Below are 27,077 nucleotides of genomic sequence, written 5' to 3' on the forward strand. Positions count from 1 at the left end.
GCACGTTAATTATATATGTATATACATTCATACGTTCATAGATACCAATGCCAATTGGTCACCGGTTGATTTCTCTAATTTAGTGCTTTAAAAACGTTCAACCACTGCGGTTACAGGTGATCTTTGGTAATCCCTCTAGCAAAATGGGTGGTTGTTGTAGTGAGTTTGTCTATAAATTTTCATATTTCTAAGGATGAATTCGATTTCTTTATTTATCCTCATTTTTCTTTAGGTAATCGTAAATCAGTTGATTTGCCAACGGTGCCCCCAGCGCCAGCAAAGCAGCGAACCACGACATTACCGGATTTTCCAATAGTTGCAAACAATAATTCCGGCATTTCTTCATTGGGTGCAGGGGGAGTTACAAATAGAGCACTTGAAGAGGATTAGTCCTAAAAGAAACGCATAAAACATGTGAATTCAGAAATATGTGTTTAATGTGTAATTAATTTATGTTTATATTAAATTTCACATTACAAATTATAGTAATTAATATCTGTGTGAGATATGCTGCAATAAATAATAATGATAAATTGAACTCATCGAAAATATTTTGAGTATGAGCGCCAACACACACACATTGGGCGCACCTGTTGCTTTCAAGCACATATGACAAAAAATCAACAACAACAATAACATTAAGTACTTATGGAAAGTAACTGGTAAGCAATAAACATAAATAAATTCAAAATGTAATTATCGGCTCACCAGCAAACGTTGTACAGCACTGAGAATACAACTGTTGCTCAGATACTTTAAAATACTTATGCAGAGTAACGAATAAGCTGGGCGCATTCATCTGGCACCACACGTGCATGCCGCTCGTGTGTTTGATTTTTGTAGAGAGTTTATTGTCAATTTTCATAGATTGTTTATGAGAATCGATGCGAAAGGTGTATAAAGATGGCCATACAAACGAATAAGCGGAAAAGAAAGCATGAAGCTGCATCCGCAGACCAAGCCGATGATGCCGAAATAGCGGTACCCAAAAAGGTGCAGAAGGAATCCGACACGCCAAAGCGAAAATCAAAAAAGGCGAAAGACAAGGAATGCGATGAGCAGAGGCAGTCACCGCAGAATGAAGAACAGCAGGGAGAAGATATTGAAAAAACAAAAAAGAAGAAGTGTAAAGAGGCGCAACAGGTAAATCAACAAGGCGAGGAACCGGAGACAAAAACAAATCTAAGCAATGACAGCAAGGAAGAGCCGTCTGAACTTGAAGGAGGCCAAGGCGAAGAAGAAGAGTATGAAAGAATGGATGAAGATGAGATCAGTCCCGATTCGGGGATAGAGCCCGAAGAGCAACCTATGCGATTTCCTAATGACTTCAAAATGCTGAATTTTCGGAGCAAATTGCTTGGAAATAATTTTATAACAGGTACGTTGTGATTAAGACTATGGGACTTTTAATCGACTAAACATTTTTATAGAGTTGCGGCATTTTCTGTACATGTGCCAAATCCGTCCAAAGATCGTGGCCAAGTATATTGAAAAGCGTGGAAAACCGTTGGAACTAGCCGAAGCATTCAATCGCATCGACAAGAAAAATGTGCTCCATTTGGGCTACCTCTGCGAGGCGCTGCAGCGTGTCATCATGGAAATACTCACGAATCAAAAGGAGCACATGGAATCGGCTGCACACGCCGGAAGATATTTTCTTAAGGCCCATGGCCCGCTGCTGGAGTATCTGTTGCAATCGGCTCAGATGAGTCATCGTCGTAATGCACTCAAACTGCTGACTGCAATTGTTTGCGTAGATGCACAGCTGGGCAGGCAGGTGCTCAACTCCTACGACATACTCTCCAATGTGAGGACGATGGGCGAGATGCTGTCTCACTCCAGGTATGATTACAAAAACGAGGACACTGTGCGTAAAGCATATATACACTTCGTGCTCTCCTTTCTGGTGGATGGCAATGTGCTGCTCATTCGCAACATTCTTGATCGAGCTCATCTGATTCGAGAGCTTTGCAAGGGTCTCTTCTACGATGATCAGGTGACCGTTTGCGTTGTGCTCAACGCTCTGCGTCAATATGTACTCGAGAATCCCAGCATATTGAAGACAAAGAAGGTGCATGTCTTCGATTTGGAGTGCTGCAAATATCTGCGACGCCTCTACGACTGGCAAGGCCCTCAAGGCCTAGTTAGCTGGTACAGTGGACAGAAGAAGGACAAAACAGCAGCAGCAGAGAGCAGTGCGCCGGAGGGACTCGAGGCTGTAGCCGCAGCTGCACATAAACTGCTCCTGTTGCTCTTCACCTCGCGCAAGCATGGCATCTGCTTCGATGCGATGTCCAACTATCGCCAGAAACACAACAAGCTGCAGGGCAAAGTGTTGGGCTCACTTTATCGTCCGTATAATGATCCGCTCAAGAAGGAGCTGATTCTCAAGACGCTGCAAGCCTGTCCGGATCTGGGCAGGCATACGGTACGGAATTTCTCCTCGATTGTAAATCCTATGTATCTGCCACCGACAGATTTACGAAATGCAATCGATATGCTGGCCCAGATCATTGAAGCCTTGCCACCGAGCTCTCTATCTGTTGCTCTGGATAAGATGACCCTAACTGACTTTACCTATTGGATCAAGGAGGTGTGCTTGCCCACCGAGGCTCTGCTGCACATCGTGAGCAAGAGTATGCTGAACAGCAAGGATTTCCCTGTCAGATTGGCAGTCAATCGCTTACTGCTGGCCATGATGACGCAGTATAGCAACTACGTGAACGCTGTTACCCTGAGGGAGCAGTCGAAGCGAGCGGGCAACTCGTTGCGTAAATTTAAGTTCGAGCTGCTAAATCATTTGCTAATCAACTTCCCACCTATCGAGGGCATACTGTACTCGCTGTACCTAAGTATTCAGGACCGATCGTCAGAAGATGTAAATGTGCTGGATCATCTGTCGATCACTCTAGAGCTGATCCTGATCATGTGCAAAGAGAATCGAGCATTCGTTAACAAAACGAGTCAAATTCTTGATTATTTGGATGTCTTGCGTCCGTTGTACGAGACGAACTTCGACGAGGCGGTGGACCAGAGTGCGGATCAAACTGAACTCTTGAGCAAGGTGGAAAAGATTAAGCTGGAGCTGAAGTCGATCAAAACGATTTTGTTGCTCTTCCCACGCTCGCTGCATCCGCAGGAGCCGCTGTTCGAGAAGGTGTTCCGGTCGTTCATCAAGGCCTATATGCTGGAATCCGATTTGACTATTAAGACAGAGGCTGGCGAGCTGTTGCACAGTTTGCTCCAGAACACGGGCATGTTCGACTCGTCGAGCTACGAGATTGATATTTGGCTGGAGGCATTAATTGGCTTCGACGGCCAAACTGTGGACAATGTGACCAGCATTTTGCTGACCATCCTCTCACTGGACCTAACAAAGGTGGAGCAGCTGCCCACGCAGAATGCAGCCGAGGTGGCCAGCAATGTGGAGAATCTTCGCAAGCTGTTCAAGCAAATCGAACAGGGCCAAACAGTCCAGGCGTACGTGGAGACATTGACACTGAGCAAAATGATGCCGCTGCTGTTGCAGGGCGTCGACATAGAGCCGCCGTACGATGCCTATGTGGAGTTGGTCTCTGTGCTGCTCTATCACTACCACACGAAGCCGGAGCAGGTGCAGCAGCTGTACAGCACACAGCTGTCGGAGCACGAGTCATACATGCAGGTCGGACAGCTGTCTAAGCTGCCCGCTGGCATTGCTAAGCATTGGCCCCAATTGGCCCAATTGCAGCGGGCGGTGCTGAAATCCTCGAGTGAATCGTTTGACCAGATATTCAAGCCTGACGCTGCGGACAGCGAACACTTCGAGCTACAGTTAGAGGACGGCAGCAAACTGCAGCTGCAGATAAGTCTGCGTAATCCACATCGCAACATGATCTACGCCCATGACTTGCTCTTCTTGCTCTGCCAGCTGGTCGAGAGCAAGCAGCTGAAGGCGAGACAGGCGCAACTGATAGCTGAATGCTTGATTCGCCTGCTGCAAATAGCCCAGCAGCTGGATGGCGGGCAGCCAGTGAAGGTGCCCGACGAACTGGTGGAGGAGCAGCAGGATGAGTCGCACACACATCGCTTGCTGCACTACATCTACAGCATTCGACTGAGTCAACTCCGGGCAACGCACTTGCTCAGCGAGACGAGCGAGACGCAACTCAATTATGTGAGCTGCCTGCGTCGGCTGACCGAGCACTGCCGCAGCCTGGACAGGTTTGTCAGCTACACTGGCTACTACAGGCAGCAGCTGGTGGTTGGCTTGGAAATAGCGCTGAATGATCCGAAAGCCGTGAAGTCCGCTGCGCAGCCTGCTCAGCTCTTCGAGTGCGTTGCCCTTGTGGATGCCTTTGAGCTGAATGCCAGCGAATGTGCCGAAATGTTGCAGCTGCTCACCAGCAAGCTGCAGGCGGAGGACTACCTGTTGCCAACTGGCAAGACGAATCATTACTACGAGCTCATGGTGCGCCTGCTGAGACGGCTGGCTCAGCTGGAGCAGCCCATCGACTGCAGCCAGTCCATGCTGCAGCTGCAGAGCTATTATGGCGAATTCTGTGAGCGAGTTCAGCTCGCCGAACAACTAGAGCAGCTGGAGTCAGCGCTGCTGGAGTTCCTGAGCAGTCAGCATCATCACCTGGCTGGCTGCAATGGGCAGTTCTTCAACAGCTTCTTCTCCACCTCAAATCGTAAGCTAAGCAAGTCAGCCATCCGACTGGCTTGCCTGCTCCTGGATCGCAACGCGCTGCTGGCTACGACGTTTGCCCAGCTGCTGCCGGAACATGTGGAGCAAAAGGAATTGATTTACCCACTGCTGGAGGTTGCCTTTAAGCGTGGCTATCAGCTGGAGCAGTCCGTGCTGCAGCGCTGCTATCAGAGCTACAAGAATGGCATACTCAAGAGCATCGAGAAGCCGCAAAAGGCGGCACTGATTTACAGGGAGCACGCAGCGGCGAGTGCTGCGCTCATAGCGAACTGCATGCCCAAGTCGGAGTGCCTGGATTACAGTCAGAAACAGCTGAAATTCGATGCGGTTGAGCTCTTCCAAATGCGAGTCCTCAACGAGATTTACAATCAGGCATTCGCCAGTGGCAAGGATGCAGTGCAGCAGTCCAATGTCTTTGTCAGTTATGTCAACTTGAATGTGCAAATGCTGGCGCTTGACCTGAAGAAGCAGAGCGTGCAGCTGGACAAGCTGGAGCAGCTAGCATTCAATTGCTACGACTGGTGGCAGCGATTGCCCCAACTGGAGGAGCAGCAGCTGGACTGGAGCCGCTTGTTGACGGCTTCGCATTGGCTGAACTTCTGTCGCAGCTGTTTAAAGCAGGCCATGCACATGCCAGAGGAGCAGCATCGCACACCCGAGCAGGACCACACCAATGGACTGCTGCTCAAGTTGCTGGCCTATCTGTGCGACCATCTCTACCCGGACTACGAAGACGAGGCGGGAGAGAGTGCAGATGCTGGACTGCTGTATGAGATGGCCTGCACGCATTCCTGCTGCTATGACCATTTGCTGGGTGAGCTGAGCGAGGTGAAGACGCACTTGCTGCAGCTGCTGGAGACGTTGGCGAGGAAGGCGCCTTCAGCCCTACACAGCGCCCACATACCCGTCATCCTGGGCGCCTACCATGCTCGCTTGACTCCCGCCGATCGCTACGCCTTGGCACTGTTGGAGCACTATGAGCGCTTCGATGTGGACTTGGCGCAGTATCGTCCGTTTATCTGGGGCGAGAGTGCCGTGGCTCACTACGCGTTGCGGGCTGCTGACGAGGACGAGCGGGCCAAGCTACAGCAGCAGGAGACGAATGTGTCGCAGGTGCTGTCCCTGATTGTGCGCTCCTCCTGCCAATACACCATTGAGAACTTTCCCATCTGGCGGGTGCTGCACGCCAGCAAGCAGTTGCCTGAGCTGGAGTTTGTCAATCCTGCAAACAAATCCCAGAGATTTGGGGATAATCTGCTCGAGCAGCGCATCGAACAGGGTTGCACGCAATTCGAGCAGCATGTGCGTCGATTGTGTCCCAAGCGCGAGGAGATCTATGAGCAGTGCTATGATCCAGCCTTTATACTGCCCCTGATGATTCACTGTTTTGCGCCGGAGTCAGCGGTGCGGGCCCAGTGGCCCGTCCAGAATGGATTGCTCGCCGTCAGCTTTTGTGCCTTGTCGTCCTTGGACAAGGACATGCGGCTGGCAGCCGCCTGCTGTCAGCAAAGATATCGAGCCCACTTCGAGCTATCCAAGTTCTTTGAGAAGCCCCTGTGGACACAGGCCTACGACAATATACAATCCGGCCTGGGTGAGCTGCGCAACTACTGGCTGGCACAGCGTCGCGTCCACGGTGGAACACCTCGTGTGCCGCTGATTCCCGTGCTCTTCATCGCGCACAGCTTCAACATAAGCACGGATCCGACGCACTTGCTGTACAAGCGACTCATGATGTACTTGCAGCTGAAGCAGAGCTTCAACTTCCAGACTATACCCGAGTTCAACATCTTCTTCTACTCCCAGGAGCCGGAGCATCAGCAGTTCAGAGAGTTCATTGTGCAGCTGCTGAGCCATGGCATCAAATGCAGCGCTGATCTCTTCCTGCTGGTGTCCACGAACACGTTTAAGGTGCTGCTCAGCTTCTATGGCTCCAACCTGGCTACTCTGGACACCAATCTTCTGCTCCTCTCCGTGTTGTCCACGTGCGTGAAAATACCTGGCGCTGTGAAGATCATGCTGGACCACGTTGGCATCCTGTCTTGGCTAATGGGCGCCATACGCGACGTCCAATTCCATCAGTTCGACATCATTGAGGGCATCATTAGCATTGTCAACAATCTCTGGTATGCCATGGCCGCCAGCCAGTCCGAGCTGACGGACTATGCCCATGTCCAGCTGCGCTTGCTGCACCTGGTGTTGCACCTCTTGCCGCTGCTTTCACCTCGAGTTTCCATACCCAGTCTGGCCCGTCTGCTCAATGTGCTGCAGAAGACCACTGCCGCCGCCTCCAGTGGCCAGTATCGAGCGCTGCCTGGCCAGCAGCTGGACCTGTTGCTCGACTGCGTATCTCGCCACTGGCCAGAGCACATAGCAAGCATCCGTTATTTGCGCACCTTCGGCGGCTCCTTTGCCTGTTCCCGCTCCGAGTACTGCGATCAGTTGGCCAAGGATGAAAAGCTGGACTCGCACTCGGTGCTGGCTTTATCCAGTCTGCGGCAATACGTCAGCGACTGGTGGCAGTCGCACAATCAATCGGAAGCGCAGCCTGATGAAGCGAATCCCCCAGCCTCTTAGTTAAGTCCAAACAACGATGTTAGAGTGTTAACAATAATGTAATATTTGCTTTTGAATACATATAAATACTTTGTACATTATATAATTACTATTATATATCATGAATTATTGCGTGGATATAATGTTTCGCATTTGTCGTATGGCAGTCACCAGGCGCGGCTCGCAGCCAGAGCTGAGGTTGAGGTATTGGTCGGGTGCAGCCTTCAGCAAAGTCAGGATCTGGGACAACTGCAGGTTGATGGTCAAGCCCAGTTCCTCGAGCACGTTGGACAAGTACTCAATGTCCACGCTGAGCTGCGTGGCCGATGAGGCGGGCAGAGATTTGATTTGCAATATCTGCGCCTGGTACATCACACAGCATTGCTCCACGACCAGGGAGAGCAGGACATCTGCACAGGGTATCGCCTGGGTGTATTTGATGTTGCAGAGCTCGAGAGCTTGCTTCAGCAGTGCTGATGGCGACAACAGCAGCGGCTCCAGATGCTGTGGCAGCGTGAGCAGATATTGGCCAATCTGCGTGATGCTCTCTTGTGGAGCGTAGCTGAACGCCGGCATATTGATGGCCGATGAACTGGAGTAGGCCTCCACGGGCGGACGTATATGCGCCAGATGCGCCTCGATGGGCTGCAGGAGGATGTTCAAGGTGATGTCATGCGTCTCCGCCAGATAAGTCTTCAGTGTGGCATAGATCTGTGGGAAGATGCCCAAGCTATCGGAGCTAGTGGCCGCTGTTGCCTCGCTCTTCTTCTGCTGGTAGTCGGCAATGGTGGAGAGCAACTGTTGATGCATAACGCGCTCGCAGGTCTGATAGATGCTGATCTCCTGTCCACTGGCTGGTTGCTGCAGCTTGTTGGCTAAGTTGCTCATGCGCAAATGCAGCAGCTGCTCGAACTGATGCAGCTGCAGCTGGAAATCGGCGAGGCACTGCAGCTGGGACATTGTGTACTGCAGGAGCGACCAGTTCTCGCTGCGGGCTGTGCCCTCGCTGTTGCTGCTACCCAGGCTGAGGCTCAGCTGGCGCTGTGTGCGGCTGAAGTTCTCTAGCTGCCGCTTGAAGATGCCATTGAGGACCGTAATCAGTTTGCACAAGGCCAGGTCGTTGGTTATAGCCTCACAGCGCGCGCACGCCTGCTGCAGCCACTCGTAGAGCTTGCGAGTGCTGTCCTCCAGATGCCGCACTGCATCACTGGGCGTCGACTGATTCGATAGCAGGCGATCCACTTGCGTGGACAGCTGCGTCTCTTCGAGCCGTGGATATTGCTGTATGAACTTGTGAAAGTACTCAAAGACCGCCTCAGCCAGTTGGCCATGCAGCTCGGCAGGCAATCTAATCGACGATTGCTTCAGCATCGAGTTCAGATGCAGCACGAAATTCTGATTGGCTTGCGCATACTGAGCCAACAGCTCCAGCCGCTCGTTGGAGCTCTTCAGCAGCTGCAGTATATGGGCATCGCGTGTTGGCTGCAGGGCTGGCAACAGCTCTGCAATGACCAGAAATGGCTGGGACTGAGCCACGTCTATCGACTCATCTGCAAACAGCTGCACGCACCATTTCAACTGGCGTTGGCAATGCTCCAAGAGCTGGTCGTAGAAGAGCGTGAGGAAATGCTGCTGCGGCGACTCGCTCGCCTGCAGCTCTAGCGTCTGCTTCCATTGCTGTTGCAACACATTCTTTTGAACCGCTCGATAGTACTGTTGCAGCTGTGGCAAGCGCTGAATGCTACTGAAGATTTGCACATGGCGCTGCGCCTGTTCCAGATTTGATTCGGCAAAGCATTGAACTAAGCTAGGCGAAGCCATGGCCTCCAGGCGATTCTTGAAGTCCTCAACCTGCGTTTGGCGTTCGGTATGACCAGGCAGTTGCTCCTGAGCCTGCAGTGACTTCTGCAGCGCTCGCAGCTTATCGCAAACGCCCTGCAAAAAAGGATTTTAAATAGCTATATCCATTGAATCTGGAAAAGTTCAGTTACCTTCATGTCATTGCGTTCAAAGCAATCTTCCAGTTCAGAGAGCAGATTGCCCCAACCATCCGATTCCTGCAACGATTCTTTGGCCGCCTGCAGCTTGCTCTGCAAACTATTCAAACGCTCCAAGGTGGCCATGCAATCGCCGGTTTCTTCTTGAACTGCCGCCACCTCCTGACGCATCGCACTCATCTTCTGCTGCAACAATGCCACATCGCACTGGAGCGTGGCCGCTTCCTTGGCAATGCGTGGCATGCTGGCCACAACCTGCTGGCTGGATTCCTCGACAGCATAGTTGACCTGCTGCACATACAGCTGCAGCTTAGCCACGTAGCTTTGTATGAACGATGTGGCAGAGGCGCCTTCTTTTTTGTTATTCTCCTCAATGTACTTCTTATAATTTGCATTAATCCAGTCGGTGGCTGAAAATTCAACTGGCTCTGACAGCGCCGATATATCCATTTTACAAATATTTCTAATACAAGTTAGGGAATGTTTTTAATTTAAAGGTTCTTGATCACACAGCTGTTTAATTTTCAGTGCTGATAAATGTTGGAAAACCATATTATTACCATAGCAATGAGCTTGCGTCACTTAGCAAAATGAGTTCTAAGGCTGGGCTTTTACTCGTGACACGTACATATACCGCTTAAGCAAGTGTTTTCTTGGTTCCAGATTTCTGATAAACCGCTAGACTTCTTGGTTCAGGGTCGGCACAGCTGTTTCTTTGCACAGTATTGATGAAGCTGGTAAGTTACAAAACTGGATGAGTGTCATACATTCTTTCACGAAAAGAAAATATGGACAGTAAATTCATTTAACTAAGTTGTAATTTTGAAACTCTAATTCCAATTATAACAGCTGAAAAATGGTATTTATGCAAATATGATAAGTCACGACGCCTGACGTGACGTTGGTGTTTGCGTTGTATTATTTCTTAAATCAGAATTGAATATCGTGAGACGAAATCCCAGCACGCGCTCATCTCTAGCTTATGTATATGTTTTCCTGACACTTTCCTCGTGAAAATAACAACGATTTGCTTAAAAGCTGATATTAATGTTTTAAGCTAGTGAAACATGTCAGTTTGCCAAGCCGACCCCTGGCAAATGACAAGCAACAGCATTAAACAACAAGAAAACGGAAACAGCAAAGTGATTGAAACATTTGAGGATAATTTCACAAGCAGCACCAATAAAGAAGAGACCGAAAGGCGGGCATCGGCGGATATCGACCTAGACTTGAAAGAGAGTAATGTTACAGGCCCACAACAACTTGAGCCCTTGCCAGATTCGGCAAACTACTTGCAATTGTTAGGTGGGTATATCTATACATTTGTCAAAATATTTTATATCAATTTTTAGTTTTGATATGTAGAGCGAAAACTGCAGAAAGTTCAAAAGGGAACCAAACTCTTGGACTCACTGCAGGCGAAGAAGGAGGATTGCATGCGCTCGCTTCTAGCCTCAAGCGGTGTTCCGGAGAAAACATTTGAGCAACTGCTCGAGTTTGATACGCCCATCGAAAGCGGTCGACTGCATCGTCATCTGCTGCCCGTTCAAGCGGTCACGGTAGGCGAAACGTTGGAGATCGTTAAATACGACGAACTTGAGGTGGAGGAGGAGCATCAAGAGGTGGGCGAGCAGCAGCAAGAACAGAACTAAAATACAATATGATGGACTCTACGTTTGGCAATGTGTTCCTGTTCCTCACCGATTTGGCTTGGAAGAGTCGCATAACCATACCTCTGCTGGTAACAACAGTTTTCCTGGTCATGGACATACGTTTGCAGATCGAGATTAACATACAAACTGGTCAAGTGGTAACAGAGAAATGTTAATGATAACATTAATGTTAATCTGACTAAATGTATTCATTTTCGCTCAGAACGCTAGCGATCTGGATGAGCCCGAGGAGGGTCCCGAGGATCAGATGGCACACGGTGCTAATGCCATGGAAGAGGAAAGCGATGTTTATACGGATGATCTCGAGGAGTATAACAGCGAGTATACGATCGGCGACGATAATAGCAGCGAATCATCTCGCTATAGCGTAGATGTCTATGATGAATTGGGCTCTGAGTATGGACTTGAGAACGATTTTGATGCCTACTCGGCCAGCGATATGCACTTCTAACAAGTCGAATATATATACACATATATATAAATTTTAAGAGTAACATGTACATTGAGTAACTTAGATTAGTATACGTATTATATTGCCATTATTATAACGTATTTATATATTTCGGTGTAATCACAATTTTAGATATAGATCAGAGTCACATGTCGTTTTATTAGCCAAGCTTTACATATACAGTTTGATCAATTCGTCGCTAACCGCCGATGGCGTCAAGATGCCCAGGTCCGTGAATAGCAGCGTGATATAGGCAGGAGGCGTATAATCGACCAGTGGATGCACTTTTGAAATGTCATTCAAATGCTTGCGGGAGTACTGAAAGCCAATAGAGAAATATCATAGCAACAGCTCTTCAGAGCAATCTCTTAATCTTGCCTTACCTTGTACTCGTTTGGCAAGTCTCTCTGATTTAATGGATACAGCCGAGAGAACTTGAAACTTTCGGAGAGCACATAAAAGGGTTTCTTCATTTCGCGCGCACATAGGCCCATTGTATAAGAGCCGATCCGATTGATAATGCCGCCGCTCTCAACGATCGCCTCAGCGCCAACCATAACAAAGTCAACCGATTCCATGACATAGCCCGTCGCCGAGTCCAGTATAAGTGTGCAATCAATGCCAGCTGCCTGCAAATCCTGCACCATCTCCTCCCTAAAATCCGGATAATATTAAATAAATGTGAGTCCGCTCTTCTATGAGTACTTGCCCTGAGTTCCCTATGCCGCCTTGCGTCACAAATACATGAAACGTCTTTTTGTTCTGCGATGCTGCTATCAGAGCTTTGAGGACGACCCGTGATCGGGAGTGTGTGAGGATTCGGCAGCCATCGCTGATGAAGCGCTGTGCCTGCTGGGAAATCACTTGACGCGAGTTTTGCAGCTTGGTTAAGAAGATCTTGCCCCGATTCAACATAATCTGCCGACACTCCTCCATATGCTTGTCGTCCAAGCTGAGTGTTATGAAACGGCAGAAGAGCTCACCTGCCGACACAATCGCGGCTATGGACAGATCCGTGTTGCGCATGGCCGCCACAGCCTCACGCATTGTGGTATGCAAAATGTGTATGGTGCCAACTGTGAATGTGCAACAAATATATTCGCACTTAATAATCATTTTGGTTTATCGATTGTGTTTCCTTACATTGTTTCTTTTCCAAGATCATGAGCAGCGTTTTGATGGCCGCTATGCCTGAGGACATGTCCTTATCATCCTCGAGCAGCTGTAGAAAGTATTTGACTACATCTGTGAAACACAAAGAGTTAAATATGAATCGAGTCAATGCAAGTTTACGGCTGCTCACCAAATTCTTCGTTAGGTTTAGTAACTTGTGGCATTTTATAGAGTAAATGTTTAACTGTTCCGCGTTGTCAACAATTGTGATCGAACAGCTGATGTCGCACGGGCTGCACGTAACGACAGGTTGTCAGACTCACGAAGGATATTGATGAAATTGAACTATTACATCAATAAAATAGTTAATGATAAAAATAGCTGAGAAATGTATTTACGCGCATATTAAGTATATATAATTCATATGGTAATGCAAAAAGATGATATTTACTTGCTCTATTTGAATAACCTACATTGTGCAAGCAGTGCTGCAACGCAGGCAGTTTACGGCATTAGCCAACACTGTGCGCCGGTGCTCAAAAGTAAACAATTGAACATTTTAGCAAATGTTATTTTGTTTTTATTTTGCTTTTCGGCATAATAACGTAACAAAATTAACGAAATGTGCATTAAATTAAAAACGGAATCGTTCAATTAAGTAGGCAGAGTTGGTTAATGCGCATTATCATCGTGTAATTGTCGCTGTTGGACGACGCGATAATGTTTAAACTAGAGTCCTATATAACACCAATTTTGCTTAACTACGTGGCGAAATATGTTAAAAACATTCGCGATGAAGATGCACAAGTATCGCTATGGGAGGGCGAGGCATCATTCCATAACTTAGATCTGCGACTCGATGTCCTCGAAGAGGAACTGAATCTACCCATTGAACTCGTATCCGGCCATATACACGAACTCTCCATTCAGGTGCCCTGGACAAAACTGACCTCTGAGCCGGTGCGCATTGAGATAAACACAATTGAATTCGTTGCCAAACTGCCGAATGAGGAGAGCAAGCAAAGACGTGCCTCACTGCTCGAGGAGCAGCGTCGGAAACGCAACTCCGTTGAAGGTGAGGAGCCTCAGCAGCAAGCTGGCACACCCACTCCATCGGGCGTTGTCAACAAGATCATCAACAACATCAATTTGCAATGTCACAATATCATATTGAAGTATGTGGACGACGACATCGTCGTCTCCATGAACGTGCAGTACTTGAACTTCAGCGCTGCAGACGAGAATTGGCAACCAGCCATGGTGGATGTCCATCCGGTGAATGTGTATTTGCGGAAGCTACTTCAAATCTCTGATTTGACTATTTGCCTGGATAAGCGAAATACGGCTGGACGTATTGAGGTGTGCCAAGAGCCCATACTCTACCGTTGCACCCTGGAGCTGCGTGTGTTGCTGAAGCATAATGCCAACACTGTCAGCACGTCGAGCACCAAGCGCATTGGAGTCTTCACCAAGTCCCTGGACATCAATGTGTCGTCGCTGCAGCTGCCCATGGTCATGAAACTGGTTAAGTTGCTGTTGGAACTGAAGCCCAGTGAGCCCGCAGAGGAGGAGAACATTTTCAATTTGGAGCAGCCAGTGGCATCGACAAGTGGTGCTAGCGCAGGTGCCGCTCCTACCAGTGAGGCGACTGGGTCCATGTTTTGGCGTGCTTGGAATCTGTTGCCCAGCTTTGAGGGAAATAACGCGAATTCCGAGGAGCTGATAGGGCATGCCCTCGACATAGGTGTGTATGCCGAGGAGTTCAATTTCCAGCTCAAGAACTCAGAGCTAATCAACGATCAGGCCATGGGCGGCCTGAAGCGCATTCGCTATACGCCAATCGTGCGCCTCAGCCTGGGCGGCATCTACTACGAACGATCGCAGCTGAAGGAGAACGACTGGACCAACGTGAGGGCGGGACTGTCCAGCATTTGCATGGAGCCGTTGGGTATCTATCGCAGCGATGATCCAATCGATCGCAATCTGGTCAGCACCAAGGAGGTTAGTTTGGAATACGACTGAGCTCGTATAGTTCATAATGCTGATCACCTGACCTGAAATGCTTAATGTCTTCTCCACTCTTAGCACAAGAACGCACGGGCATTTGTGGACAAGAGTCTCTTTGACGATCAGTACAAGTTCGCGGATCGCGTCTGGTGTGGCCACAACCATGACGACTATTTCGCACGCCACACCGACGAGTATATGCTCTTCCGGAGTCCGGTGCTCGCCTTCGATGTTGTCGAGTGCCGCGCACCGAAGCCAGCGAAGAATCAAAAGACGCCGGAGGCTCCATTGAGAGATCTGGGCTTGCGCATGAAGTATCGAGTGCTGTCAGCTGGCATCGCATTCCACTTCTCGCAGTCTTTTGTACAGGTTAAAAATGTAATTAGTGATTTGTTGCGTCCTTACGATTATACAGGATATACTGCAGAACCCCCAATCAGAGAAATCAGCAACAGCAGCCCGGTGAGAAGCGAGCAACAGGAGACGAGCAATAGCCAGTATATGACCTATGCCGATTTGGAGTATCTAATCGGCTTTATGCCCACCTGCAACTATAGGATCGAGCTGCGAGACATGACTGTGAAGCTCTTTCCCAGACAGCAGAGTGCCGAGGGCTCTACGACATCCAATCAACATCGCCTATCCACCACTATCAACCAGTCCCTACTGCCCTATCTACAGCTGAACTTGTCCTTGGCCGAGGGCTCCATTACGACACCCGCGAATCCCAAACGTCTTGTGCAGCTGATCACTCAGCTGCAGGAGAAGCCGCGCGAGCTGATCGATTCCTGTTACAACAACTTCAAATTCAATGTGAAAAATGTGACGTTGATGGCCCAGAATACCACGCCAGCAATGGGGCATGCAAAGCTGATGAATATACCCAGCATGCAGCTGCAATTCAAGAACCTGCTCCTGCCCAACGATGAGAGATTCAATTCGGCTCCAATGCAGCAGGCTGATGTCCAAACGGAGCTGATCAACGTGGAGTTCTCCAAGCGTGAGCTTGTAATAGTGAACACAATCGTGCCACTGATATTCGACTACAATGGAGCTCAGCTGGGCGGCCTGGCGAAGATGGTGGCCGAGGCGAATGTCTCCGCCGATGTGATCAAGCTGCAAACGCTGATCACCAAGGTGCAGATGAACTATCTCAAATATCAGACGCACCTGGCGATGCTGTTCTCTCTGCGTAACCTGAACACCGATGTGTATCATACAATGATGAACATTCGCAACGTGATCATCTCGACCAATAAGGGCAGCAACAACAAATGGCTGGAGCTGCAGCTTCAGCTCCCGCAGGAGGAATCTGGCTCACGCAGCAAAGTGTCGCCAGCTACTGCCATTTGCATTTGGGTCGATAGCTTTCGCCTAACCCTAGACATCTATTTGCTTCAGTTCCTCAACTCTTTCGCCAATCCCGAGCAGGGCATTGAAAATGGTGGGTATTTATAACGAAGGAATAAGTGAATCGTAGCCTGAACTTATGGACGTCTTATATTCCATAGATCCGGAAGCCGACTTTGACAGCTTTAGTCAATCGGAGCGGTTTCCCTCCTACGCGTCGATGACTTCAGTGCCAAAGCTGACACAGAGTGAGGTGAATTTGCGTCGCACTAGTCGCTCGAACAGCCGTAAGATCTCGAATCCGGCGGAGACAATACACGCGAGCTCCGAGCGCGACGAGAAGCCCGTCACGTACATAGAACCAGTTAAATTAATGCCGAAAATGGAGTCAACCTCCAGCATGGACACCGTGGGCGTGGTTCAACTGATAAGCCGGCTGAATAAAATGGTTGTGGTGTTCGAACTGAGCAAAGCGAGAATCGATGTGTGTGATGTAATGCTGCGCAGGAATAGCAAGGACTTACAAGTGGAATACACCGCCATTCAATTATCGCGCCTGCGGATCAAGTCCAGCAACGGCGACGAGGTGGTGCGCGGCAACATACGGACCGTGATCAATGTGAACAACGAGGTGGACCTGTGCAATTTGGTAATGGAGGCCAATGACTTCTCCGTCGCATATCATCTGCCGCCCGATAAGGTGGATATGATTGTGGAACCTGTGCGCACAACAATTGCCTTGGCCCTGTCTCACAAATTGTCGAATCCAGCGAAGCTGAGACATATTGATCCCGAGCCCAACAAAGCAGATGAACCTGTGGATCAGCAGTGGCCCATCACATATTCAGTCAACGTCCATATGGATATGTCACCTATAAATATCTTCGCACGCCACGTAGGTCTATGAGAACCCTTCCATCGATTCCACACTTAATCCGTTTCATTTTATAGTTGAAGCTCTTGAGTGAACACTTTACTATTGTGAATGCAGTCGGTAATTCGCTGAGCACATTCACAGCCCGTCCATCCCCACCGAATGAAGCCGAACGCAAATGCAATTTGGAAATTTACACTGGCAGCGCACAGAATTATAGCATCCTGAAGGAATTCCTTGAGCTGAAAGCGAATGTGGAGCCAATGGTCAAGAGTCCTGGTGAGCTATGTCTAAGAAGATATATATAGTCTAGTCGGGACCCTGCTTACAATTTATGTTGTATTTTACTTTGTATAGATCTCAAGACCAAGGGCATTTTGACCTTCTTCTGTCAGTGGACTATACCGCGCATATCCTTGGAAGTGGAGAGCTGTAGTGGTCAAACGCAACGGAAACTGTTGCTAAGCCTAGAGGATCTGTTGCTGAATGTGGACCGACATGAGGATTTCACAAAGATCACCACCAAATTGGAGAACGTGAGCCTCAACTACTACGAAGCAATAGATCCGGACGACTGGAGGCTCATGGATGATTTTCACATCAAAGTGCTGGGAGATAGCACTAATTTGCCACTGATCAGCATAGTGGTTACAACGGTCAACCTGCAGGATCTGTATTCGAGGATCGGGGCGCGCAATGTGCACAGCAAACGTCGCACGATCTCGGAGCTGCTGATCGAGGTGCAACCGATCGAGGTGATATTGCATGTGGATCGGATTACCGATTTCCTGTTATCCCAATGCGAGCTCATTGACATGCTCTGCAACGCCAAGCCTGCTGAGGTGGCTGTGCGGCCAAAGCAGGCACGGAATGATTGCCTGCGAACTGTGCACGACTTGCCCATAGTGCATCTGAATAGCAAGGGCATCTACATCTATGTGCCGGTGGAGACGGATAAAAGGTGCTGCAGCGTGTTGCTGCTGCGGGTAACTAAATGGGCTTATTGTTCAGAATAATTGTATGGCTAATCTGTTACCCTTGCAGATCGAGAGCATTAACCTGACTCCAAGTGTAGAGAATCCCTTAGTGCGTCAACCCATCCGCCAGGACATCTACAACAAAGCAGCTGAGCTGAACATGCTTAGCACGCCCGGTGGCTTGGTCGAGGATCGTCAGTATGAGTTGAGTGTGCGCAAGATTTCCTTGTCCTCTGGCAATTGGCTGCAGACCCAAAAGTTCCGCCTGGAAAAGTTGTTGTCCAATAAGCACACCAATCCGGCATTGGAGTGGAACAAGCAGTCGCAATCCACAGAGCTTGAGCAGATGGACATATTCAAGGACTTTGACTTTATCATTGTCTATGCGCCAGCCATCAGCTACGAACGCTTCCTGGTCTGCGGCGAGAGTGTCGAGTTCAACTGTGTCACAGACTTTGTGGCCACGCTGAATACGCATCAGATTCATATGATTTCTGCGATTTTGAATCGAGTGCAACGCTGGCGCAGGTAAGCTCCGAGTGGCTTGAGCGTATTCCCTTTACTATACAGGCTCCCATTTCTAGCATCGTGGAGCAGCCCTGCCTGAATGTCTGCCAGGCAGCTAAAGATTCAACAGATATCAGCGGTTCTGTCAGAGATGGCACAGGATTACAGGCTCCACAGCATAGCAGTAGTCAGTGGCTGCAAACGCAACTACGGGATAAATTGGTGGATGCCAAGAGCAGCAGTGTCACCGTGCTGGGCTCCTGCCAGAGCGACTCGGGCATTAATGTGGCCAAGTACGGGGTTGCGGCGCGTGGTCCGCAGCAGTTGCATCAGATGGAATCACAGAAACTGTCCAGCCATAAGCAAATCTATCCGCGCAGCGTTTCTTTTGTGGCTGGCAAGTTTGAGCTGCGGGTCTACGATGTGCTGGAGGAGCAGGAGAAGTTCACCTTGAGGCCGCTCCTATTAGTCACAGTGTCGCAGCCCAGTTTTATGGCTGCGCAAACGCACCGTGGCGGCATCACCCAAGCCTCAGTTTTCAATTTCAACATTCATCTGGCCAAGGAGAATACAGAGTGCAAAGCAACTGTCAAGGAAACGTTCTGTGTGCCGGTCTTCGACACGCAGCCCGGGACGCTGGACAGCTCGGGAATACCGCCTCCCCTGCTGACAGTGCGCACGCAATTGGATCGCTTTGAACAGCTCGAGTTGGATGTTGAGCTGCGCAAGCCGATGGAGCTGAGTCTGTGCGAGAGCAGCATCAAAGTGTTGTCCAGCGATTTGATACGCATCTACTCAATGCTCAGTGCCACGCCCTATTTTCCACAGCGCAGCGAGCGGCCCGTGGTGCACACGACACCCTTGCGGCAGCTGAAGCTGCAGTGCTTCAATGCGGATCGCCTGCACTTGGCCTGCGATCGCATCACGGTCAAGTTCTATGACGATGAGCAGAGCTACAACTGCAGCGCCGTCTGGCTGGACTTGAATGCTCACATCAAATTCAGTGCACGGCCACAGAAGGCCTCGGTCAAGTCCACCCTGGGCTGTGTCTATGTGCAGGCGGGTGACAAGATATTGCTGCATCCGTTGCTAATGCGACTCTCGGCCGATCTGCTCAGCGAGACGTGGTGCGACCAGCTGCTGAGCAGCGTCACGCTCAAGCTGAATGTCCTGCATGTGGATGCGAGCATTGAGAACATATTGCACCTGCGCCAAGCCCAAGCCGGACTCGACAGCATCAGGCAATACATCAGTGAGCAATGGCAGCAGTTTCTACTCAATCGTCCGATGCTGGGCGAGCCGCGAAAAGTGGCTCCCAACGAGCTCTTAAAGTATACGCCGTCGGCGGACCAGATCGTGCGCTCCAAGACGACGCCGAAAACAAAGATGGAGTTCTATCAGGATGATCTACGGTTTGTTATTCCTGAAACTATGTATTAGCTAATTAGCTAATTAGCTAATCTATTGTTTAATCCAACAGCGCTGGCGCCTTTCAGTTTGTCGACCTGACCACAGACACCGTGCTGCCCATGCCCTACCAGGTGCAGATAATCAAGAAGAACTACGGCATCATTTGCTGGCGCTACCCTCAGCCGCGCCAGATGAGCCGCTTACATATCTACCCAGTGCCCATGCCCGTGAGTTCTGTGGCAAATCTGTGCTTTTCCTACCCAAACTAACTGTTTGCTTCGTCTGTGTAGATCGACAATCCCATTCATATCAAGTGCCGCATGGAGTACTTTAGCGAGACCCACGAGACCTTTTTGCATTACTGCGACTTTGAGCTCTCGGAGATCGACACCAAGCAGCTGGTGCCACCGGATCGCAATATAACCGCCACCATTTGGCGCGTGGTCATCATGCAATCGCTGATCTCCGTGGATGGCACCTGCTTTGTGCCGGAGGAGGATGACGATCTGCAATCGGTGAGCAACTGGAGCATCCATCAGCCTGAACTTTAATAATTTTCAATGGTAATGAAATTCAACTTTCACCTCACAGATCGACAGCAGTCACGTCCTGCAGGATCATAAGGGCAATGCGGACAGCGATTTCATATTGCATCCGAAGGTCCTGGTTGGCTGCATGCGCATCGATACCATCTTTCAGGCTGAGCTGGTGCCAAAGCTGCAGCTGCTGCTCAGCTGTCAGTATATGGAGCTGAACTTGCTCAACCAGCCGGATGCATCGAGTGTGCTGCCCGCGCCGCTGCAGAAATACTTCCTGCGGCGCACCACAAACATCACGCAGACGTTTCTCAGCATCAACGTCGACGATCTGCAGCTGCACTCGGCGATCTACACACGCAACAACTACAGCGCCGAGCTGAACTTTCGAGGCAGGATCAAGTGCCTAGACTATGGCTCGCTCAACATGATGGACATCATGGAGCCGATGAGCTTTCAGAGCTATTTGCGCTTTAATGCAACGAAGCGCCTCCTGCAGGCCAACCTGTTGCTGGACAAGCTGCGCTTCAATTGCGGCCCCTGTGTGATCCACACGCTGCTCTGCTCCAAGCAGCACTGGACAGAGCTACTGGAGCAGCAGCAGCAGCAGCGCGACTCGGTGCACACCCTGATGCCCAGGTGCGTCATAGTCAATCGCATGCAAACCCACTTTGTCTTCGGCCAGACGGGCACCAACGAGCGCATCACTGTGGTGCCACAGGAGCTGCGTCCGTATTACTTCTGCAACGATGCCCAGAGCCAGGAGCTGACGTTCTACATTGAAGATCTGGACACGCACTCGCTGGACACCAGCGAATCGCTGGCGATTGCCCTCAAGTTTGAGGACGAGCATCGTGTGCATCACTTGCGCGTTGGCCAGTACTGCATCACCGTAAAGCTGAGCAAGCTGTCGGCTACCCAGGTCTACATCCTGGTCAAGGGGCAGATTGAGCTGGTCAGCATGGTGCCATTCGAGCTGCTCACTGAGTTCCGCACTGAGGGCAAGCAGCTGGATGAGCAGGCAGCCAGTGCTCTTGCGCATCTGTTAGTGCCCAAGGGTCGCATATCCTTCTACCAGCAGGTGCAGCGCAACGAGCAGGTTAACATGAGGTAGGTCAATGGGCACATAGATGAGAAGAATGTGTTTCTAGTGGAGTTCTCTTCCTTAGGCTCAAGCTAAGCTCGCTGAATGCCAAGGGACGCACTGGCGATATCCCGCTCAAGCCGAACAATAGTCTGCCCTGGCTGGTTAAGGTGCCCACCCAGACATCGCAGCAGTTCGTCAGCTTGTGGGTGCGCATCCTTAGAGAAGATATTGAGCTTGCCTCTGGAGTTGAGGCTGACGACTTCAAGCCGCAACGCATACTCGTCAGCATCTGGCCCATATTCGAGATCTGCAACTTGCTCAGCTGCGAGCTGCAGGCCACAGAGAGCAGCAGTCAGGAGAAGCTCACTATTGCCGGCGAGGGCGGTCGTCTGCCCCTGAATACGGCCACAACCCACTCCACGGAACACTGTGTGAAATTTGATTTTCCGTATGTGTAGCATTTCACCTTCACTTAGGCTTCCTAATGCCACTGAATCAATTTTAGTTCTGCTCTGGGGTCCGATTCCAAAAGTGAATATACCTTCATGCTGAAGTCCATGGACTGGCACAAGTTCTTCCATTACAATCCGGCGGACTGGACCATTGAACGCACTCTGGATCGGCTGGATAAGAGCGTCAGAGCCAAGTGGCCATTGAACGATGCCGAAGAGCTGCGCGTGCAGCGGCCGTACGAATTGCTCAGCATGCTGGATGTTCAGTATCGTGCTCAGGCAACGCGCGAGTTCTCCTGCACCCTGGGCCTCGAGGTAGCTCCCTGGGCCATGTTCATCAATGACACAAATCTGGATGTCAGCATCTGCCTGGTCTCTGCTGGAGTGCGGCACAAGGTCCGCGCAAGCTGCTTGGAAATGCTGCCTGTGCTGAGCGGTCACTTCACCATCGACGCGCCCTTCGGCTCCAATTGGGTCTCCTCGATGGCCATTTGCGTGGAACACCTTGGTCAGGCGAGCTCTGAGCGGCCCAGTGGATCGGGCCGCCATGTGCTACTGCGCGCCAACTCCTATGTGGACATCGTCCTGGTGCGCAACGACGAGGTGCTGCGCTTGCTGCTCGACTTCAGACTCGATGATGCACGACGCGTGTTCAAGCTGCGATCCAAGTATGTGATAGCCAATTGCACGGACTTAACGCTGACTGCTCTGCCACTGACCATGGATCATAAGGAGTCCTCGGGCCGTGAAGAAATCAGTTCATTGAAGCTCGATTCGATCAGCCAAAGACTCAAGCCCGTACAGGAAATGCCACATTCGTAAGTGGAGTACTCTCGGCTGTTATCCTATTTGAATACTCATTCTCTTTCTTTGCAGCAATATTGGAGCCACCATCGAGAAATTCCACGATCTGAATGCGCACAAATCGAAGCACACCTGTGATACGGCCTTTGTGTATTTCGTTTGCTTCTCCGTGAATGGGGGCGAGAAGACATCCATTCCCATTCCGCTGACAATGCCCTTCACGCGCCGCTGCTTCAACATACAAGATGGCAGCGACTCGATACCACTGATGAGCACCCTCATCGAGAAGGACAATGTTTACTATTTGAATGTGTTCAGGGACTCGTCGCCGGCGATAATCATCAACAACAATACGAATGTCAGGTTCATTGTGGCTCAGACCAGCGCCTCGGGCAACAGCAACGTGACCTGCACCTCGCCAGAGTTCACGGGCAAGCACTTCGAGTGGAATCAGCTGATAGAGCCGTACAGCAAGTGCTACTATACCCCGCCGCAGATGTATGCCAACTTCCCCGATGTGGAGTTCACCATGTGCAATCTTTCCCTGGCTCTCTACACTGGTAACTATCTGAGCCACACACAATCTCAAGCCTCGCTGGGTAACTCTCTCTCTCCCTGATTTGTAGACATGGTTGCCTGTGGCAAGCAGAAGATCAGCTGGTCGAAGCCCATTCGCACGGACAAGTCCTGGAAGAAGTTCATACACGTACCGAACCACGGCGATATCAAAGTTGTGATCTGTGATAAGCATCGAGCGATACGTTTCAACATCTACTATATAGCGCAGCAGTTGGAGTTCTCCGTCAAAGACTTGCGGTCGCGCCTGAAAGAGCCGGACGTCGCGCAGTCCGTATTGCCGCAGAGCGTGAAGCAGCAGGAGTCGGACTCGATGCTCCCAGTGAGGACCCAACAGGAACTGGAGCTCAAAAATGTTGATTGCATTCACCTGAGCGAGGAGTGCGAAACGAATCTTCAGATCTCATTCCGCCTCTTCATCAAGAGCTTTGTCTTCAGCCTGCACACGAACGACCGACAGCGCGACTCCCTCAAGACTGAGGTCTGCAACATGTATGCAGACGACATGATGTTCGCCTACGACGACGACGACGAGCGGCGCGAGCTCCACCTGCAGCTGCCCAACTTGCAGGTGGACAACCAGCTCTATTCCAATGGCAAATACGACTTCCCGGTGCTGCTGTGCGCTCAGAAACTGTACAAGCGAGACAGCTGCCTGCCCCAGGTGTACGACCTGGACGAGCTCTACAGGAGCCAGGCGCAGGGCGCAGGGTCCATTTCGGAGCTGACCTTTGTCTTCTACCAGGATGAGCTGCAGCTGCAGGCTGTGTGCTGCAAGCTGCAGCCACTGCGCGTCTACATCGAGGATGCCTATCTCAACCAGCTGCTGGACACGCTGGTCGAGTGTGCGCCCTCCAACTGCATCCATACGCCGCACCCGGAGTGCAAGCGCCTGCAGCTGGAGGCGGGCCAGACGTGGTTGCCCGAACAAGTGGTTGGGCAGGCTCTGTGCATTGCCGAGCCGCTGCGGCTGCACAGCTTCATCGTGGAGCCGCTCAGTCTGCTGCTCTCGGTGCACACCTCGTCGCGTCTCTACATCGCCCTGGACCACTCGCCGCTCTCGTTCTCCCGCTACGAGCGCCAGCAGATTCTCACCGTGCCCTTGCGCTTCGGCCAGTCCCTAGGGCTGCACTACCTGAGCGGAGCCATTTTCGGGGCTGGATGGGTGGTGGGCTCGCTGGAGATCTTGGGCAGTCCCAGTGGACTGGCGCGCTCCTTCACCACGGGTCTGCGCGACTTCATTTCGATGCCCGTGCAAGGCCTGTTCCGCGGCCCGTGGGGCTTCCTGGTGGGCATTACCCAGGGCTCGGCCTCGCTGCTGCGCAATGTCACCGCAGGCACGGTCAACTCGGTGACCAAGCTGGCCGGCTCGGTGGCTCGCAATCTGGATAGGCTCACGCTGGACTCGGAGCACATTGAGTTGACAGAGGCGCGACGGCGTGCACGTCCCCAGGGCTTTGCCGATGGCCTGACCCAGGGCTTGACCGGGCTGGGCATCAGCCTGCTAGGCGCTGTCGGTGGCTTGGCCCATCACACATTGGAGGCACGCAGCTCTGTGGGCGTGCTAACGGGTCTAACCAAAGGCATAGTCGGCGCCCTGACCAAGCCGATCAGCGGAGCTGCCGAGATGTTGGCGCTAACCGGCCAGGGCGTCCTGCACACAGTGGGCTTCAATGCCATGCCGTTGCAGGTGGAGCCGAGCGTGACTCGCAACGTGGCCCTGCACAACAGTTCGTACCGCATCTGGCGGTTTCTGCACGAGAAGCTGAGCAGCGATCAGTTGTTGTTCTTCCATGAGATCACGCTCCTGCTCAATGGCCAATTGCATCCGGCCTTGCTCTACTTGACCTCCACTGTGCTGGTGATAATGGAGCTCAAGTGCGATGACCTGAAGTTCATTTCATCTGTGCTCAAGCTGGAGGTGCTGGCCGACCGCGAAGACTCCTCCAAGCTATACCTGAGTCTAAAGCCGGAGCAGTCGGACGACATGGAAGGCGTAAGTACCAACACTAGCCTAATCCAAATCGTATTTCTCATAACTTTTTCTCTTTCTCCCACGCAGCAAATGAAGTTCACCAATGAACGCATCATTAGCTTCCTGAATGCCTCGCGTGTCCATGGACCCATGTGCAATGATTCGTTGAGCGATCTGCTGCAGCTGCACGACATGGACGAGGCCCGCGACGACCATCTGCGCCGCCAGACGCAGTGCATCTTCTACATCAAGCCAAACATTGGCCAGCACCTGATACACTATCTGAAGGTCATCTGCCAGACGCAGTGAGCCAACGAGCCGCCCGTGTACAGAATGTATTCCTATCGACATATACATATATATATGTATATAGCTATATTTTATACATCCATGTATATATATGTATATATTCATTCCAATGTCCAACTTGTATTGTTGTGGAATTCGTCGTTCCACGAGTATTTTATACCAAAAACCAAATGAAGACACGACTAAATTTAATGCCATCTTCCAAATTGGTTGTATTTTTGTAAAAGCAAACAAAAATGATCTAATAAATTTATAAATGTATTGTAAACATCTTCTTGTTGCCATTTCCTTTAACACAGCAATATTCTATTCAGAATTTTGTATTAGAAATATATTCGTAAAGAACTGCATGTCATGACATGTCATGTCACTTTCTCCTCTAAGATTGTATTCCTTTGATCAGAGTTGAAAAGCAGAGCTGGAGCAGACATCTGTATTCATCATCAGTCATCACAAGGTAAGTGCGAACCTATACCGAGGCCAATCCTACAGAAATTTATTGTATTCTGTAATTTATTCATGCTTTCAGATTATAATGCTTCTTCAGCCAAGAATGTCCAAGAACAGCATTAGTCTAGACCGCATGTTATCAGAGATGAAGACGTAAAGCAAAAAAGCTTTGGGCAGCCATCATGAGTCATCAGAGAGTAAGTACGAACCTATCCCAGCTGGACTGCATTCATCTAAATCTGCCTTTCTCTCTTATGCTTTCAGAGTATAACTCATCTTCCCTCAACAGTGTCAAGAAACATCATTAGTCTAGACCTCATATTATTTAGAACAAATATAGTCATGTAAACCAAAAATATTTCATAGTATTAAGTGTAATCATGTAATATATGTAAATAATCAAAAATTGTGTGAACTTGAATGTCAATAAACAATGTTTGTATGATAATCAATCAAGCTGTGTTTTCATTTAACAGGGCTTTTCCTGGTCAACGGTCAAAACACGCACTATCCAAAATATCGTTGCATAACTTAGGGGGCTGCTGTTGTGGCCGTTGGGTCAAAATTTGAACGGGTAGTTTCAGAAGTACCAGGCGAACAGAAGTGAGTAGCAGGTTAAAAAATGTTAATTAGCAGTCAGGTAACATAATTCTGTTAATCCGCTGTTAATATGCTGTTAATTAACAGAATTCTGTTAAGTGGCTGTTAATGTGCTGTTAATTAACAGAATTCTGTTAAGTGGCTGTTAATTAACAGAATTCTGTTAAGAGGCTGTTAGTTAACAGAATTCTGTTAAGTGGCTGTTAGTTAACAGAATTCTGTTAAATTGCTGCTAGTTAACAGAATTCTGTTAAGTGGCTGTTAGTTAACAGAATGATGTTAGCTACCATAACAGTGTACTGTTACCCTACTGTTAACTAAAATATTGCTCCTTACTGCTCTTTCCTGAGTGCCTGTTACTTCACAAAAATTCGGTTGAAGTTTCCGAGGTACCAGGCGAACAGAAATGACTAGTAGGCTGCTAAATGTAAGTTAACATAGCTCTGTTAACGTAATTTTATTTAACATTAGTATGTTAGCCCTATGTTAATTAGGAATGCACTGTTAACGAGTATTTTGCACCCTACTAATCACTTATGCTCGCCTGGTATTTCTTGTTGTTCTGGTCAAAAATATATAACATTTTTGGTTCCTTCTGCTTACTTAATATTCAATGGATGGTGTACACACATATAAGAACATGTTCTCATTGGTGTGTATCGCCAGCTAGAGCTCCATAATAT

The 27,077-nt window shown here is 49.8% G+C and overlaps 6 protein-coding genes across 8 annotated transcripts; 4 read left to right on the forward strand and 2 right to left on the reverse strand.

Moving 5' to 3' along the window:
• Nucleotides 1-769: 769 nt before the first annotated feature.
• Nucleotides 770-7,347, forward strand: LOC6575430. Its single transcript, XM_002001403.4, has 2 exons — nucleotides 770-1,378; nucleotides 1,431-7,347. The coding sequence occupies exons 1-2, from the start codon at nucleotides 904-906 to the stop codon at nucleotides 7,265-7,267; spliced, it is 6,312 nt and encodes a 2,103-aa protein (XP_002001439.1). The 5' UTR covers nucleotides 770-903; the 3' UTR covers nucleotides 7,268-7,347.
• Nucleotides 7,287-10,011, reverse strand: LOC6575431 (conserved oligomeric Golgi complex subunit 7). The gene is made up of 2 exons (XM_044008066.1): nucleotides 9,238-10,011; nucleotides 7,287-9,181 (listed from the first exon to the last, which is right to left on the reverse strand). The coding sequence occupies exons 1-2, from the start codon at nucleotides 9,691-9,693 to the stop codon at nucleotides 7,373-7,375; spliced, it is 2,265 nt and encodes a 754-aa protein (XP_043864001.1). The 5' UTR covers nucleotides 9,694-10,011; the 3' UTR covers nucleotides 7,287-7,372.
• Nucleotides 10,012-10,209: 198 nt separating this feature from the next.
• Nucleotides 10,210-10,895, forward strand: LOC6575432. Its single transcript, XM_002001405.4, has 2 exons — nucleotides 10,210-10,548; nucleotides 10,609-10,895. The coding sequence occupies exons 1-2, from the start codon at nucleotides 10,311-10,313 to the stop codon at nucleotides 10,893-10,895; spliced, it is 525 nt and encodes a 174-aa protein (XP_002001441.1). The 5' UTR covers nucleotides 10,210-10,310.
• Nucleotides 10,896-10,903: 8 nt separating this feature from the next.
• On the forward strand, nucleotides 10,904-11,511 carry LOC6575433. Its single transcript, XM_002001406.4, has 2 exons — nucleotides 10,904-11,053; nucleotides 11,119-11,511. The coding sequence occupies exons 1-2, from the start codon at nucleotides 10,904-10,906 to the stop codon at nucleotides 11,365-11,367; spliced, it is 399 nt and encodes a 132-aa protein (XP_002001442.1). The 3' UTR covers nucleotides 11,368-11,511.
• Nucleotides 11,494-12,780, reverse strand: LOC6575434 (translation initiation factor eIF-2B subunit alpha). The gene is made up of 5 exons (XM_002001407.3): nucleotides 12,671-12,780; nucleotides 12,511-12,612; nucleotides 12,077-12,443; nucleotides 11,751-12,021; nucleotides 11,494-11,685 (listed from the first exon to the last, which is right to left on the reverse strand). The coding sequence occupies exons 1-5, from the start codon at nucleotides 12,702-12,704 to the stop codon at nucleotides 11,539-11,541; spliced, it is 921 nt and encodes a 306-aa protein (XP_002001443.2). The 5' UTR covers nucleotides 12,705-12,780; the 3' UTR covers nucleotides 11,494-11,538.
• A 199-nt stretch (nucleotides 12,781-12,979) lies between these two features.
• Nucleotides 12,980-25,612, forward strand: LOC6575435 (vacuolar protein sorting-associated protein 13B). Of its 3 annotated transcripts, none has more exons than XM_002001408.4 (15): nucleotides 12,987-14,481; nucleotides 14,566-15,931; nucleotides 15,999-16,732; nucleotides 16,789-16,990; nucleotides 17,069-17,697; nucleotides 17,756-18,216; nucleotides 18,273-19,607; nucleotides 19,676-19,832; nucleotides 19,896-20,120; nucleotides 20,197-21,251; nucleotides 21,311-21,676; nucleotides 21,734-22,498; nucleotides 22,557-23,044; nucleotides 23,111-25,056; nucleotides 25,123-25,612. In XM_002001408.4, exons 1-15 carry the CDS (start codon nucleotides 13,201-13,203, stop codon nucleotides 25,342-25,344), a joined length of 11,232 nt encoding a protein of 3,743 aa, XP_002001444.1. In that variant the 5' UTR covers nucleotides 12,987-13,200; the 3' UTR covers nucleotides 25,345-25,612. The 3 variants fall into 3 exon arrangements, with proteins under 3 accessions (XP_015023477.1, XP_002001444.1, XP_015023476.1); XM_015167990.2 differs by lacking the exon at nucleotides 12,987-14,481 and having other exon boundaries at nucleotides 14,772-14,856; nucleotides 14,915-15,931; XM_015167991.3 differs by lacking the exons at nucleotides 15,999-16,732; nucleotides 16,789-16,990; nucleotides 17,069-17,697; ... (8 more) ...; nucleotides 23,111-25,056; nucleotides 25,123-25,612 and having other exon boundaries at nucleotides 12,980-14,481; nucleotides 14,566-14,856; nucleotides 14,915-15,042.
• Nucleotides 25,613-27,077: the final 1,465 nt, after the last annotated feature.

Source organism: Drosophila mojavensis, unplaced genomic scaffold (assembly GCF_018153725.1).
Source record: "Drosophila mojavensis isolate 15081-1352.22 unplaced genomic scaffold, ASM1815372v1 contig_231, whole genome shotgun sequence".
NCBI lineage: Eukaryota > Metazoa > Arthropoda > Insecta > Diptera > Drosophilidae > Drosophila > Drosophila mojavensis.

Excerpts from the sequence above, each read along its gene's own strand:
- LOC6575430 (XM_002001403.4), top strand. The coding sequence starts at position 904 with ATGGCCATACAAACGAATAAGCGGAAAAGAAAGCATGAAGCTGCATCC. Across the intron at positions 1,379-1,430 it reads TGGAAATAATTTTATAACAG|AGTTGCGGCATTTTCTGTAC; the intron begins GTACGTTGTGAT and ends ACATTTTTATAG.
- LOC6575434 (XM_002001407.3), bottom strand. The coding sequence starts at position 12,704 with ATGCCACAAGTTACTAAACCTAACGAAGAATTTG. Across the intron at positions 12,444-12,510 it reads GATCTTGGAAAAGAAACAAT|TTGGCACCATACACATTTTG; the intron begins GTAAGGAAACAC and ends GCACATTCACAG. Across the intron at positions 11,686-11,750 it reads ACTTGCCAAACGAGTACAAG|TACTCCCGCAAGCATTTGAA; the intron begins GTAAGGCAAGAT and ends ATTGGCTTTCAG.
- LOC6575435 (XM_002001408.4), top strand. The coding sequence starts at position 13,201 with ATGTTTAAACTAGAGTCCTATATAACACCAATTTTGCTTAACTACGTG. Across the intron at positions 18,217-18,272 it reads CGAGTGCAACGCTGGCGCAG|CATCGTGGAGCAGCCCTGCC; the intron begins GTAAGCTCCGAG and ends TCCCATTTCTAG. Across the intron at positions 21,252-21,310 it reads AACGAGCAGGTTAACATGAG|GCTCAAGCTAAGCTCGCTGA; the intron begins GTAGGTCAATGG and ends TCTCTTCCTTAG.
- LOC6575432 (XM_002001405.4), top strand. The coding sequence starts at position 10,311 with ATGTCAGTTTGCCAAGCCGACCCCTGGCAAATGACAAGCAACAGCATT. Across the intron at positions 10,549-10,608 it reads AAACTACTTGCAATTGTTAG|AGCGAAAACTGCAGAAAGTT; the intron begins GTGGGTATATCT and ends TTTGATATGTAG.
- LOC6575431 (XM_044008066.1), bottom strand. The coding sequence starts at position 9,693 with ATGGATATATCGGCGCTGTCAGAGCCAGTTGAATTTTCAGCCACCGAC. Across the intron at positions 9,182-9,237 it reads TTGAACGCAATGACATGAAG|GGCGTTTGCGATAAGCTGCG; the intron begins GTAACTGAACTT and ends CCTTTTTTGCAG.
- LOC6575433 (XM_002001406.4), top strand. The coding sequence starts at position 10,904 with ATGATGGACTCTACGTTTGGCAATGTGTTCCTGTTCCTCACCGATTTG. Across the intron at positions 11,054-11,118 it reads ACATACAAACTGGTCAAGTG|AACGCTAGCGATCTGGATGA; the intron begins GTAACAGAGAAA and ends ATTTTCGCTCAG.